General features: G+C 46.5%; 1 protein-coding gene across 2 annotated transcripts in view; it reads left to right on the top strand.

The window, feature by feature from the left end:
• ABHD2 (abhydrolase domain containing 2, acylglycerol lipase) overlaps positions 1-14,496 on the top strand; it is a 96,338-nt gene that overhangs the window by 21,774 nt on the left and 60,068 nt on the right. For both annotated transcript variants that reach the window (XM_059180025.1, XM_059180026.1), the window contains exons 2-3: positions 3,039-3,135; positions 6,166-6,365. In XM_059180025.1, coding sequence (XP_059036008.1) covers positions 6,172-6,365 — 194 coding nt within the window. In that variant the 5' untranslated portion in view covers positions 3,039-3,135; positions 6,166-6,171. The remainder of the gene's footprint in view (positions 1-3,038; positions 3,136-6,165; positions 6,366-14,496) is intronic.

Below are 14,496 nucleotides of genomic sequence, written 5' to 3'. Positions count from 1 at the left end.
TTATTATGAATTTGAATATGAAAAGAAAAAAAAGAAAAATTACCTATACTGTAGTGGCCCAATGACTGTGGTATCCAGAAGATTTGGGTATATAGTATTTCCTCTTCTATCATTAGAAATTGCAGACTAGGGGCACCTGGGTGGCTCAGTCAGTTAAGCATCCTTTTCTTGGTTTCAGCTCGGGTTGTGATCTCAGGGTCAAGCCCCACATCGGGCTCTGCACTCAGCAGGGTGTGCTTGTCCCTCTTCCTCTGCTCCTCTCCCCACATGCATGCTCTCTCTCTTCCTCAAATAAATAAATATTCTTTTAAATTGACAGGAAGAATCTAGAAGTAACAATGGTTTAAACATGGAAGGGATTATTCTGTCCCGTAAAAGAAACCCAGAGGTAGGCAGTCTAGGTCTGTCATGGTGGCCCCATGAAATCACCAGGGCCCCCAGGCTTCCGTCTTTCTACTCTGCTGTCTTCTTAACATGGCTCCTAGAGCAACCTCAAGGTCCCTTCATGGCCCACGGTGGCTGCTGGGGTTGCAGTCACATCATCTGCATTCCAGGGATACATGAAGGGAAAAGGTAGAAGAGTTAACCTCCTGCCTTTTAAGGAGGCTTCAGAGACTCAGACCAGCACCTTCAGAACTGGTTAGAATTTCAATGTGGACTCACCGACCTGCAAAGGCAGCTGGGATCTGTAGTTTTTTTCCAGTGGGGCAGGCCCATTTTAGAGGTCTCTTACTAGGAAGAAGGAGAGACTTTGGGGAAGCAGTCAGCCATCTGCCACAATTCTGGGTTTTTCTACACACATTCCCAGTCAGCGTTCTGTTGAAACCTCCTCAAATAGTTTGTGGGAAAAGGCATAGATAGATAAACATCCACTTGAATAACAACAAAATGCACCACATCTTTTTTTTTTTTTTTTTTTTAAGATTTTATTTATTTGAGAGAGAGAGACTATGAGAGGGGAGAAGGGGAAACGATCAGAAGGAGAAGCAGACAGCTGGGAGGTTGACAAAACGCATCACATCGGATGTACCACTCTGTCTTTCCAGAATTTTTTCTATGAATTTATTATTTATATATATACTGATTAATGTAGGTTTTTAATATTCAGTCAGTGCAGACTGATCCGGGGCCAGAGGGATCTTAACACAGGTTTCTCCAATGGTCAGATGGCCACAGGAACCACTCCGGCACCATGAATGATTAAGCAGGCTGGGGGTGGGGTGGGGGGTGGGGGGAGGGTCAGAGTTGGGGGTATGATAGGGAGTGGTGGGGACTGTGGCAGCATGGAGGTCACAGGCCCTGTCTGGAAGGGGCAGCTCCATCCGTTATTGCCAAGTGAGAACATAAGCTTAATGTTGTCAAATCTTCTCTTTCCCTCTCTGTCTTTTTTTTTTTCCCAAGAGGAACCAGAAATTCAGGGGTTTTTTTTTTTAAAGATTTTATTTATTTATTTGACAGAGAGAAATCACAAGTAGATGGAGAGGCAGGCAGAGAGAGAGAGAGAGGGAAGCAGGCTTCCCGCTGAGCAGAGAGCCCGATGCGGGACTCGATCCCAGGACCCTGGGATCATGACCCGAGCCGAAGGCAGTGGCTTAACCCACTGAGCTACCCAGGCGCCCAGAAATTCAGGTTTTTATCTAAAGTCCCCTGGTGTTTATAACTTGGCAGCTAATGAACTTAATTTTGTAAAATGCTGGTCAAACACAACGCTATCCCCTGGGCTGCTGACTTTGCTCTTTGGTCCGTTCGATGCTTGTTCTTTGGCTGGCAGCTGAGCCCCAGAAAGGTCAGGTGCCTTGTGATGTGGCTGGAGACTTTGCTCTTCGGTCCCCATCTCAACAAAGCCTGGTCTTCTGTGGCTAATTTGTCTCGGAATATGAAGAAATAATAAAATTTGAGGTTGAGCAAGACTGCTCTGAAGGTTAATTGAGTCTCCCCTTCAAGCGGCTTTCATTTACTTTTAAAGTCATTTTGATGTGGTGGAATCCAAGAACCGTGGGCTCAGATCCCAGCTCTGCTGTCACCGCTGTGTGACTGTGCGCAAGCCACTGCTGTCTCCTCTGTGTCTTCTGTCCCTTCAGTTTTCTTTCTTGCCTGCTTCTCCCCCTCTCTCTCTCTCTTTACTTTTCCTCCTTACAAATAGCACGGAGTCGGGGAGAAGAGGAGGGTTTCTGGAGCCAGATATGAATCCTGGTTTCTCTACCTACTAGCTGGGTGGCCTTGCTTGGGCAAGTCACTCAAATTTCCTATGCCTCAGTTTGCCCATCTATGAAATGGGGATAATACTAGTACCTGCTCCGTACGGTGCAGGAAGGATGGCATAGGTAAGTAGCATGGACAGGGCTTGGTGCATATAGACAGCGCCGTAAAAACGCCAGCTTCCCCCCCACCCCACCCCTCTCTGTTTTCAGCTTTGGAAGCCATGTCTTTGCAGCACAGCAGGCCCTGCTCTGGGTCCCCACTCACACAGCACACTTTTAGCTCCTGGCGGCCCTCCACAGCCAGCCCCCAGCCCTGATGCAGACCAGGCAGGCAGTGTGACTTCCCACTCCATGCTTCCAGCGCTCTTCTGCTCCCAGTGCCGGGCTTCCACGCTCTCCTCTCTCTCAGCTCACGTTTCATCTGTCGCCGCTCTGTGTTTGGGAGACAAGGGATGCATCAGCCCACGGCCGTCTCGACCTCAAGCCTTGCTAATAAGTGATTTCCTCGGTCACCCGCATGATAGCTCTCGGCCTTTCTGAAGATGACGTTATAAGATAAATCATGAAAACCATATGCGTGTGCTTTAGCCAGAGTTCTGAATGCAACCGATAACTTGTCCCCGAAACCAGAGAGCCTGTCAGTTTGTGGCTCTACAAAGACGTCCCCTGGCAGGTTTGTTCCAGTGGCCAAGGGCCAAGAGTGTGGCATATGCGTGAAGGAAAGCAATGATCTTTCTCCCCAAAGACCTGAAAGGAAGAGCGACTTAGACTGTGCTTTTATTTTAATTAAATTGCTTCTTTCTTATCTTTTAAAACATGACCGTCCAATCTTTTCAGCTTTTAGGTTAATTTGAATAAGAGATCTGACCCAAGCGGCCCGGCTGTACAACTCTTCAAGGACAATCTTTGCAGTAAAGAGGAAGAAGGGACATAGGTATGTATGGCCCAGACTTTCAGTTTTGTTTCTCCTCCTCACTTCCCCTTATGTTAAGAAGTAGTGAGGGGCGCCTGGGTGGCTCAGTGGATTAAAGCCTCTGCCTTCAGCTCAGGTCATGATTCCAGGGTCCTGGGATCGAGCCCCGCATCGGGCTCTCTGCTCAGCAGGGAGCCTGCTTCCCCCTCTCTCTCTGCCTGCCTCTCTGCCTACTTGTGATCTCTGTCAAATAAAATCTTAAAACAAACAAACAAACAAAACAAATAGTGAGAGGAAGTGGGGAGGGAGGGACTTCTTTTTAATTCCATAAAATTTCAATTCTTGACCAACAAGGAAACTGGTAAGCCACATGCTGCGTTTCTTGGTTCTCTTTCCAACAAAGGGGACAGGAAAGACCCTGTTACCAGAATCACGTCAGAGAGACTTTAGAACTCCTGCTGGATATTGTTTGGGGCCCTTCAGTCACCAGACTTATAAATCTGTATTAATGAACAGCAGCTTCTTGAATTTTCATCATCTGCCAGTTTGATTGACGTAGCCGGGGAGGGGGGGCGATTCTCCTGTGAGGTGCAGGACCAGAGCTGCGGGGGAAACCCGGGGAGCACTTTGGGTGCTGTGCATGTTTTTAGGCCTCACACCCCATGGAGAACCTGATTAAGTCTGCAGATTGTCCATCTCAGCTTCTTGAGATTGAGCCCCACGTCGGGCTGTATGCTGAGTGAGAGTCTCTTTGAGATTGTCTCTCTTCCTCTGCCCCTCCCCAGAGCACATGAGCCCTCTCTCATTCTCTTTCAATCAAATAAATAACTCTTTAAATCTGCAGATCTTTGCCATAGAAAACCACATACACACAAGACTTCACATATATATTTCAAGTGGGTTCCCTAGAATCCTATAGGGAAGCCACAGACCTCAAGTTAAGAATCCTGTTTTAGGGGGTTATATATAGCCAGCCTTTAGGGGACATGGCCCCAGGAGTGAGATGACACATCTCCAGAGGTTAAGTTTTAATCCTCTGAAATGAAATTTAAAAATTAAACATTGACATTGAAAATGGACCAAATCAGAAGTTAGGGGTTTTTGTTTTTGTTTTTTTTTTTGTTTTTTTTTTTTTAAGATTTTATTTATTTGTCAGAGACAGAGGGAGAGAGAGCGAGCGAGCACAGGCAGACAGAGAGGCAGGCAGAGGCAGAGGGAGAAGCAGGCTCCCTGCCGAGCAAGGAGCCCGATGTGGGACTCGATCCCAGGACCCTGGGATCATGACCTGAGCCAAAGGCAGCTGCTTAACCAACTGAGCCACCCAGGCGTCCCTTGTTTTTGTTTTTTAAAAGATTTTATTTATTTATTTGACAGAGATCACAAGTAGGCAGAGAGGCAGGCAGAGGGAGAGGGAGAGGAAGGGAAGCAGGCTCCCCGCTGCGCAGAGAGCCCAACTCGGGGCTCGATCCCAGGAGCCTGAGATCATGACCTGAGCCGAAGGCAGAGGCTTTAACCCACTGAGCCACCCAGGCAGGCACCCCCAAAAGTTAGGTTTTAAGGCAACTGTCAGATCATAAAGGGTCAAAGGTTGATACAGCTGAAAACGTATTTTGATTCAAAATCATGTGGGATACATTTTTTTTTAATTATTTTCTTGCCCCCATAGTAGAAGGCTAGTTGAGGCCTGATCTTTGATTGACTTTCCTCACGGAGTTGGAACCCCTGCCAGAGGCCATCGGCAGTATGGTCAGTCCTCTATTTGCCAACGTCACTTTGATCTTAGGAAAGGCTTTCTCAGACCCCACTGGCCTCGCTGGCGGTCTGTAGAGAGTTCATTCAGTCATGTCCCACGCACGTTTTCGAGAGATTGTTTTGTCTTGCCAGTCCTGGCTGCACTGTGGGCCACCAGAGTTCCCGTGCTGACTGTTTTTAGCAGAGGCTACCTGACACCATTCCAGGGAAGCTATTGCCATAGCTACCTCGGCTGTGAGTTACCATTTTCTCCTTTTCGTTCAGCTCGTGGTTTCCCTGATTTTTAAGGTGACAGCTAACGTTCTGCTTTTCTGCTAAGCAGCAAGGAAAAGACTGGGTTTTCGTTGCTGTTGCTTCTGTTGTTTTTGATGTTTGGTTTTATGTGTTTGGAAGGGGTGTGTGTGTGTTGTGTATAAGGTAAAGCTACCTCAAAAGATAAAATATCAGGAGAACTTGGGGAAAAGCCAGACCTGCATACACATTCTCTACACCCCCAATTTTTAATTTTGGACTAATGGCTATCGTCCATGAGGATGGGGAAAGAAGTTGGCTGAGTTCCATTTCACACTGCCTGAAACCCAGGATCAAGGATGGCTGCCCCCCCCCAGGTGGAGTCTGAACTTGTCTCTAGCACTGGGGCTGCCCCTTCCCCCCGCCTCCAATGAGAGCAGATGGCAGAGTCAGGCCCCGCTTGCTTTGTCTCCCAGGCTGTAAACATAGTGCTTCACACACACCTGGTACAGAGCCACTCAGGGCTGCCAGCCCATGGAAATCAGGGGATCACCTCCTGTCCAGCTTGAGCCTCTTGGACTGGACTTGTTTCCCTGCTATTCTTCTTTTTTTTTTTTTTTTTTTTAAGATTTTATTTATTTATTTGGCAGACAGAGATCACAAGTAGACAGAGAGGCAGGCAGAGAGAGAGAAAGAAGCAGGCTCCCTGCTGAGCAGAGAGCCCGATGCGGGGCTCGATCCCAGGACCCTGAGATCATGACCTGAGCCGAAGGCAGAGGCTTAACCCACTGAGCCACCCAGGCGCCCCTTAAGGACACTATTCTCGGCATTTTCTAGTTTGCTCATCTTCCAAGTGCTCACCAGATTAGAACCAAACCAAACCTTACCCAGTTTGTCAGTGCACGAGACTGTGATTTGGGTTGTTGCCAGTCCTCTGGTGGCTTGAAGGCCATGAAGGCAAGTCACCCTGGGTGGCCCTATGGACATACCCAGATTGTGACATGTCACCGCGGGCTCTGCCTTTCCTCCCTGTACTTCTAACCCTAGATGTGGGCTTTTGCTCCCCAGCTCAAGATGAATGCCATGCTAGAGACCCCCGAGCTCCCGGCCGTGTTTGATGGGGTGAAGCTGGCGGCCGTGGCCGCCGTGTTGTACGTGATCGTCCGCTGTTTGAATCTGAAGAGCCCCACCGCCCCGCCTGACCTCTACTTCCAGGACTCGGGGCTCTCGCGCTTTCTGCTCAAGTCCTGTCCTCTTCTGACCAAAGAGTGAGTAGACCTCACGCCCACCGTGCGCCCCCCACCCCCTGCTGGTCTGTTTGGCTGGTACAGCATTCAGAGAAGACTCCTCTCATGTTGTGTCCCTAAGGCATCCATGTAAAGTAGTGTCTTTGGTGTTAAAATAGCCACGGTCTCCATACAAGCCTGGTGGTCGAATCCTGGAGGGGAGGGGAGGGGACAGGGGGAGCCCTTTGTTGCCTGGAAACATCCCTTTCTCCACGGACTTGCAGAAAGCAATAGTCATTTTTAGGTAGATACAGAAAACTTGGACAGTGTTCTAGCCCTTTCTCAAGTGCACTGTTGCCAGTCCTAGGGCAGGGGAACTATCCTTCCCTAAAATAATAAGCAAGAATAAAAAAAGCACAGATTTACGGGTTGGGTACTCTCCATCTGCATTACTGAAAAACGTACTAGACATCGGCTAAGAGAATACTTGAATTGTGAGGGACCCAAGTTTCTCTGTGAAGCCCCAGAACCATATTTTGGAGGGGGCGAGGGTGAGCACTGCTTCTGAGAGAGGAAATGCTGTGGTGAAGTAACGGGAATCTTCATTCTCTGTCTCCCCTGTTTTCTAGAGGTGCGTGGTTGAATTTTTCCCTGTTGATGTTCTCTGAATAATTCTGTCTTCTCTCGGGGCTCAGGGCCAGCCTGGGGCATGAAGCATGAAGTATTCCCTGCCGCCCTGGGTCTGAATTCCTTCCTCCTTGCTCATTGTTGCTGCTTCACTGTTTGTGTTTCTTCAAACAGATGACGTTCTGCCAGGCTTGCCTTTAGATGGGAGCTTCTTCTAGAACTGTCTTACTAAACGGTGTCCCCTCAGCATGAGGACGAAACTCGGTGGAGTTTCTGAGACTCAATGGATAGTAATAGGAACTTTCCCCTTCTCCTGATAGAACCTTTCACCCCCTCTAGGGGTTGGTGGCATCGGGTCAATGATTGTCTTCTAAGAGTGGACAAGTGCCCAGCAGACACATCTGGGAGTTTGGGTTCTTGCTTTGTCTTGTGCAATCGTCTAGTTGGTTTTCACATGCTCTTAGCCAAGGGCAAAGAGCTGCCGTCGTGGGCTTTGGGTGTTTGGGGTGTTTGTGTGGAGTTTTTTTTTACTTTTAACAGCAATGCCAGGACTCAAAAGTTATTATTATCAAGTCGAGAGTGATGCGTAACTCTGTCACGTTGCCTAATACTTGGGAGTGCCATGTACGGTATAAATGTCATCATGTTGACTTTTGAACTGCCCCTGCCAGGGGGGCTGCCCATCACCATGCAGGTCGAGTAGCCCCACAGCCGGGCATGAGGCCAGGGGTTCTTACTTAGTAGTGTACACACTGACAGAGCTCCTCACCACACGGGGGTGTGCAGAATCTATACGTTTTCCACATCTGCCAGCATTTTTCTTTACTGCTTGATTTAGAGAATTCACTAGTCCAGACTGGCAAGTGATACTTGCACCTGCTCTCACATTGAGTGGGACCCAGTTAGACCCAAGTTCCTTGGCTATCCCATTTTTAGAGAAAAAAGCAAAAGTATTGAGTCAACATGTACATGAAGAGTGTGGATGAGTACAAAGTTCTACCCAGCATGGGTTCCTGAGTCACCGGGGGAAGCCACGGAAAAGTGGCAGTTGTCTGATCCCCAGAAAATCATCACGGATGGTCTGATCCCATACTAATTGTTCAAAGTTTAAAAAAAAAGTTGATTATGGCAGGTTTTTACCTCTTTTCATGTTTTCCTTTAAAAAACAACCCAGAAATATTAAATCCAACAGTTCTCTGTGTTCTTTTTCTGCCCTAGCACACTGTCTCCCTGAGCCTGAGGTGCTGGTATAGTGCCACATGGTGAGATGGCCCCACCCACTCCCCTGATCTGGCAGTGTGTCCCTGGCCACAGATGTCCTTGAACCTCATGGCAGTGTCCATCCCTGTTGTTAACCAGTCACCCGCTCCCTCCTGGTAAAACCCAAATAGGGAAGGATGGAGATCAGTGTCAGTTACTTAGCTATGGTTTGAAGGGAGGTGCAAAGGGACAAGTTGCCTAGAAATTGTTTCCTTCCAAGACCTGTCCCTTTCAGCATGTTGGAACATTACTTAGCTAAATTCTAAACAGACAAGCTCTTGGACTTGAGCATGACAAATGAACAAAGGACAAAAGGATTCACTATTTCTCCTCCATCTTTTAACTAACCTCTTGTTTTATTATTATTATTATTATTATTATTTTTAAGTAGCCTCCATACTGGAGCCCAGTGTGGGGCTCAAACTAACGACCCTGAACTCAAGACCTGAGCTGAGATGGAGAGTCAGATGCTTAACTGACTGAGCCGCCCAGATGCCCCAACAAACCTCTCTTTTTTTTTTTAAGATTCTAATTTTAGGAATAACTATCTCCTGCCCTCATGCAGCTTATCAGCAGAATGTTTTCATGTTCCCTCTTTTGTCCTCATTCCTGCGTTTTGAATTTGTTGCGTGTCTCTTGGAGACATTATGCATTTAAGCTTCTTAGCGACTTTGAGGTTGGACTCATTTTTCCTTTCATTTTGAGGAAACTTCCCAGGAGAAGAGAAGATAACTGAATCCAGCATTAGTCCCCCTCTCACCCATGGGGTGATGGACAGATTCTTGTCAGGATATAGAGGGAGAGAAGGGAGCAGCGAACAGCAAGGGGCTGGCCCGAGATGAGAGTCTTTAGCAGGAGGAGCCCCGGAGTGGCCTTCCAATTCCCACGTGACCCTCTTTCTATTTTAATCACTCTGTCAGAAGCCACTATCTTTGAAGTTCTCTCTCTGTGTCACATTTCTGTAATGGCCTCTCATATATTTGAAACTGAGGACAGGAAACATGTCTGTTATGGGTAAAAGTGCTTTTCCTGAGACTTTGAAGATTTTTTTTTTTTTTTTCCTAGAGGAAGCCTGTCTGCAACCTCACAAACAATCGTCTGGGCTAGAAAGTTCAGTTAACTGATTTACTGCAAGCTAATGGTGTTACCCAATAACGCTGACTGAAGGCAGCTGCTTATCAAGACCTATGTGTGGTATCAGAGCATATCTCCGTGCTGCTCTGGTATAGGGGGAAAAAAAACTGATGAAAGGTGAAGATTGAAAACATGTTACGAGAATAAGGATTTTTCCCCTCCCGTTCAGCATTAAAGTTAGTTTTTGAGTCTATTTCAAGATGGTCTATCCAAAGATACATTAGAAATGCATCTTTTTTCTTTAATTTTTTATTCTTTAGAAATGCATCTTTTAATGTCTGGAGGAAAACTGTTCTTACATGGGATGATGTGTCTCTTGTTCACTTAGCAACAGATCAATATTTACCTAGTGATTCACTTTTTTTGTTCTCCAGAAATGTTTGCTTTCAGTGGAGTAAGCAGACTAAAGCTTGGCTTCGAAATTATGAGAAAATCTAGATGATGCTGCAAATGTCCACTTTTTTCTGAATTAAAAATTTAATGCATATTCATTTTCTAAAACTGAAAAATAAAGCACATGAAAATCGTCGGTTAATTCTCCTACTCAGAGATATATCCCATTATTACTTAGGTGATAATCCCTTTGGGTCTCTTTGTTCTACAGATGCACCCTCTCCCCTGCCCAGAGCAGGGATCTGTATGTGTTGGGTGGCCTGCTTTATGCCATGGATATTTGCCCACAATGCTATGTATGTTCTAACATTTGATTTTTAATAGCTGCAGAATTCGGTCAACCATTCAAATTTCCTAATGGTTGTTGGCAGCAGTGGTGTAGACAAAAAGCCCTGAATTGAAATTTGGACTAGAATGGAAACCTAGGTCTTCTACTTCTAAACTAGCCACAGAAACCTGGACGTAATGACAGCCCTCCTTGCCCTTGGTTTCCTCCTGTGTAAACTGAAACAGGCAGCACGCCGGTGATGTCCTTTAGCACGAGTAACCTGAGTCTAGTACCACTGTTGTCACCAAGCATCAGATAAGTCCGCTTAGATGAAGGACCCTGGGGCTGGGGTCGTGGCTACAGAGTAAGGACAAGAACCCAAAGAGAAGGATTTCTTATGTATCTGCCCTCTCCTATTTCCATCCCCCTTTTTTTTTCTTTAAGGATCTTTTTTCCCCCCAGTCTTTTTTGTGCATACATGTTTATTATTTAACAAAATGAATTGATACTATAGAAACTGTTCAGCAGCTTGAAAATTTCAATTAGAAACATATTGTGTAAAAAATTCCATCGATAACTTAAAATAATGCCATTTCATCATATAAAGCGTCATATTTAACCAGTTTCCTCTTTTACTAAGCATTTGTTCTTCCATTTTTAAATCTTTGGAATTATAACCATTGCTGTGGTAAATGCATATATAGATCTGATTGCTTCCTAGAGTAAATTCTTTTTAATATATTTGCTATATAAAAAGATATGCTTAGTTGAAGGAATTTTACATAAATTGCCAGACTGTTTTCCCGAGAAATATTCACAGGTTATAAGCTCAGCAGCATAGCTGGTTTCTCTTTTCTTCATATGGTAACCTCTGTTTTCTCGTCTGCAAAACAGGAATAATGATAGTAATACAATCCTTTCCCACTTCCTAGACTGTTGGGAAAACAGATTGCAGTAGTATGTGAAAATGGTTTATATAAAGAATTAGAAGCTTGATGTTCCAAGGTCCTGGTAGAGTTTTTTTCAGTAACCCGCCATTCTGTGGCTTCCTGTGGCTTCCTTCAGCCTCTGCTGGAGTTACCCCCACGCCACTGACTTCCTATGTGCTAGATATGGGGCCAGACACTTTATATTCAGTACAGATAAGAGAGTCTAAAAAGATGGTATGGTAGCCCACTCAACAAGTCAGCTTATGCCATTACATCTCTGATTTATCTACTTTATCCTTCAAGCTCCACATGCCTTGTTAATTGGAAATAACATCTCCCCTCCCAGATTTTCCAGCCGGCTCTGTGTAAGGCCCAGAAAAACCCAAGGGGTTATGTCATCTAGAGGAGGGGGATGGGTCATTCCCTCTCTTTATGTGCTCTGACTACAAAGGCTATTTGGAGCTATCATTTACACAGAGTGCAATGTACAAACCCAAAGTATATGATTGGGGACCTTTTGCATGACTAGTCACCTGTGTAACTACCACTCCCTTGGGCTTTTACAGGAGTGTCCTGAGTCACCTCCTCGCCTCTGCCCCACCCTTGTGTCGCCATACCACTTGAATGGGCTTCCTCGAGCAGGCCAGCACTCAACACACACTGCGGGCTGACCTCAGCCTGTCTGGTCACCTGTGGCATTGTCCCATTGCCCACTGAATGCCTGCCTCCTGAGCTCCTGCTCCGGGCGATTCCCAGATCTCCTTTCTCTCTCCCCGAAAGTGCCTCTTCTCCTATAAGAAAATCTTAGCGTCTATTCTGGGGAACTTGCCCTGATTTCTCCCCAACCCCTTCCTTCTTCTTATCCATGTGTTTTCCCGACCTGTAGACTCTGTGTCCATTTAGCACATCCTGCCTTGTTTTGTGGGAATTCGTGTCTATCACTTTTTCTTCTTCGGTAAAGAAGGTATATCCCAAATGCAGAGCCACCCTCTTGCATCCCAGGATCCCTAGCGCTCCCAGATCTTAAGTATAATATTAGCCTTTGGGTCTTTTGTTTTCCATCCTTTGGCATAGGTGTGGGCTGTTCCCACTTGGGCGAGTGCCTTATGTGACTGGGCGGGGGAAACCACACTGCTGTCCCCACCCACGCAGCCAGCACTGCCCAGGGGTACAGGCCCTCCAGGGAATCGGGTATGCCTTGAGCTCTGATGGACTCTTATTTTGGGGAAGTCCCTTTTTTGTTTCTGAGAGCAGATGGATTGTTGTTTGGGTCTTAAATTAAAGCAGGGCAACCCCAGATATGCACAGAGGCACTTTACAGCCTCCACCCTTCCCTTGGGCCTCTCAAAGTTTCCAGCAGCAGGCCCGTGTTAGGAAGTGAAGATAGGAAACAGGTGCCCCATCTCTGGAAGCCTGCTGGTGAAATTTACAGATTCCCTATGGGAAGCCAGGCTTCTGGATTTTTCCCTCCGGAGCAAGCCTATCGGTGTAGGTCCTGGTCTAGCTGAAGATGAAGTCATTTCATTAGACCGTGGTGGAGCACTTAGCTAATAGACCAGCCGAGAAAGAGAGACTTGAGGTGCTTTTCCTGGGCACAAGAGACATCCAGGAGCCCCTGGAGGGTCTGGACAAGGGAAGCAATGTGATCAAAACCACAGGTACATGTTCGTGGGCTCTTCCTTTCCTGGGGACTAAAACATAGTAGCTTTCTTCTGCCACCTGCGTTCAGAAGAGCTGGGTGTTATTTATTGTTCTCCGTGGGGGTGAGGTACCTGAGACGTGGGGACGAGGGCCCCATCCATTCCAAACTGAGCTGCAAGTCAAAAACCGTAGCTGACTGTACGTGTGTGGTGCCCTCCCTGCGCCCTTCCTCTTTGAGGCTGCTGCAGAAATTCGGGAGAGAATGACAGAAACGTCATGACCTTTCCATAGACAGTTCATGGGTACGTGTTCTGTACTTTGCCCAGTCTCCTCTTCCCACTCACTGGAGCACAAATTTCAAACAAGAATCCTGTTGAACTGGGTAATTAGTCCCCATGTTTGGTTTCCTGCCCTGAGTCTTGGTTAAACAACACCTGGGGATTTACTCCTCCAAGTATAAAACGAGGATGTGTTGTTGAATTTTTTTTCTTCTTCTTTTTTTAAGAGAGGGTGGAGACAGGTAGAGGGAGAGAGAGAATCTTCAGCGGGCTGTACGCCCAGTGTGGAGCCCAACGCAGGACTCGATTTCACAACCCTGAGATCATGCATGACCTGGGCCGAAATCAAGAATCAGAGGCTTAACCAACTTAGCTACCCAGGTGCCCCAAGAAGGGTCTTTTTTTTTTTTTTTTTTTTTTTTTTTTAATTTGACAGAGATCACAAGTAGGCAGAGAGGCAGGCAGAGAGAGAGGAGGAAGCAGGCTCCCCACTGAGCAGAGACCCCAGACTTGGGGCTCAATCCCAGGACCCTGAGGTTATGACCTGAGCCGAAGGCAGAGGCTTTAACCCACTGGCCCAAGAAGGGTCATTTTAAAAAACTTTTTCATTGTACAAACTTTCCAGAGGCACTCTATTTTTTACTTGGTTTCTGTACCACTCTGCTTCCTAATTATTCCTGAGACAGCAGAGAAGATCTGCTTTTGATTTTTCTCTCAAACAGTATCAGTTCCATCCGCATTGCATACATCTTCTACTTCATAACAGTATTCATTTTTCTTGTATCTACCCCCCAACAAAAGCCTGATTCTATATATAAAGACACTATATTTGTCACAGATGTACAAGATACCTAATTTTTATGTACCAAGGACATATTAAATAATCAGAGGGGCACCTGGGTGGCTCAGTCGGTTGAAAATCCGACTCTTTTTTTTTTTTAAAGATTTTTATTTATTTATTTGACAGAGAGAGATCACAAGTAGGCAGAGAGGCAGGCAGACAGAGGGAGAAGCAGGCTCCCTTCTGAGCAGAGAGCCCAACGTAGGACTTGATCACAGGACCCTGAGATCATGACCCGAGCCAAAGGCAGCGGCTTAACCCACTGAGCCACCCAGGCACCCGAAAATCCGACTCTTGATTTCAGTTCAGGTCATGATCTCAGGGTCATGAGATCGAGCCTTGCGTGGGGCTCCATGCCCAGCTGGGAGTCTGGTTGAGATTCTCTCTCACTCTGTCCCTCCCCCACTCATGCACATTCTCTCTCCCTCTCTCTCAAATAAATACATAAATAAATAGAAGTACAGTACAGAGAACAGCACTAATTCAGATTGCTCTGATAGTGCAGCGTACGGAGTTATTAAAGACCCTCCACTCCTTGCATTTTCCTTCCTTGCCTCCTCTCGTAAGGCTGTTTGCAGCGGTGGCAATGCCAGCGGAGACGTTAGGGCCAGGGGCTTGGGGACGGACATCTGACGTTTGCCGTCTTCACTAAAACACCGTGTAAACGCAGCTTCGCACACTCCCTTCCAGTCAGATTGCCGCCGCTGACCCCTCCTGGGTGGAAATTCTGGAGCCAGTGCCGCTTATTTATAGTGAGTTCAAGTTGAAAAGAATTTCATTATTTTGGGCTTAAAATCCTCTT

Source organism: Mustela lutreola, chromosome 7 (genome assembly GCF_030435805.1).
Source record: "Mustela lutreola isolate mMusLut2 chromosome 7, mMusLut2.pri, whole genome shotgun sequence".
Taxonomy (NCBI): domain Eukaryota; kingdom Metazoa; phylum Chordata; class Mammalia; order Carnivora; family Mustelidae; genus Mustela; species Mustela lutreola.
Note: the sequence above shows the minus strand (reverse complement) of the source record. Positions and strands in the feature narration are given on the sequence as shown.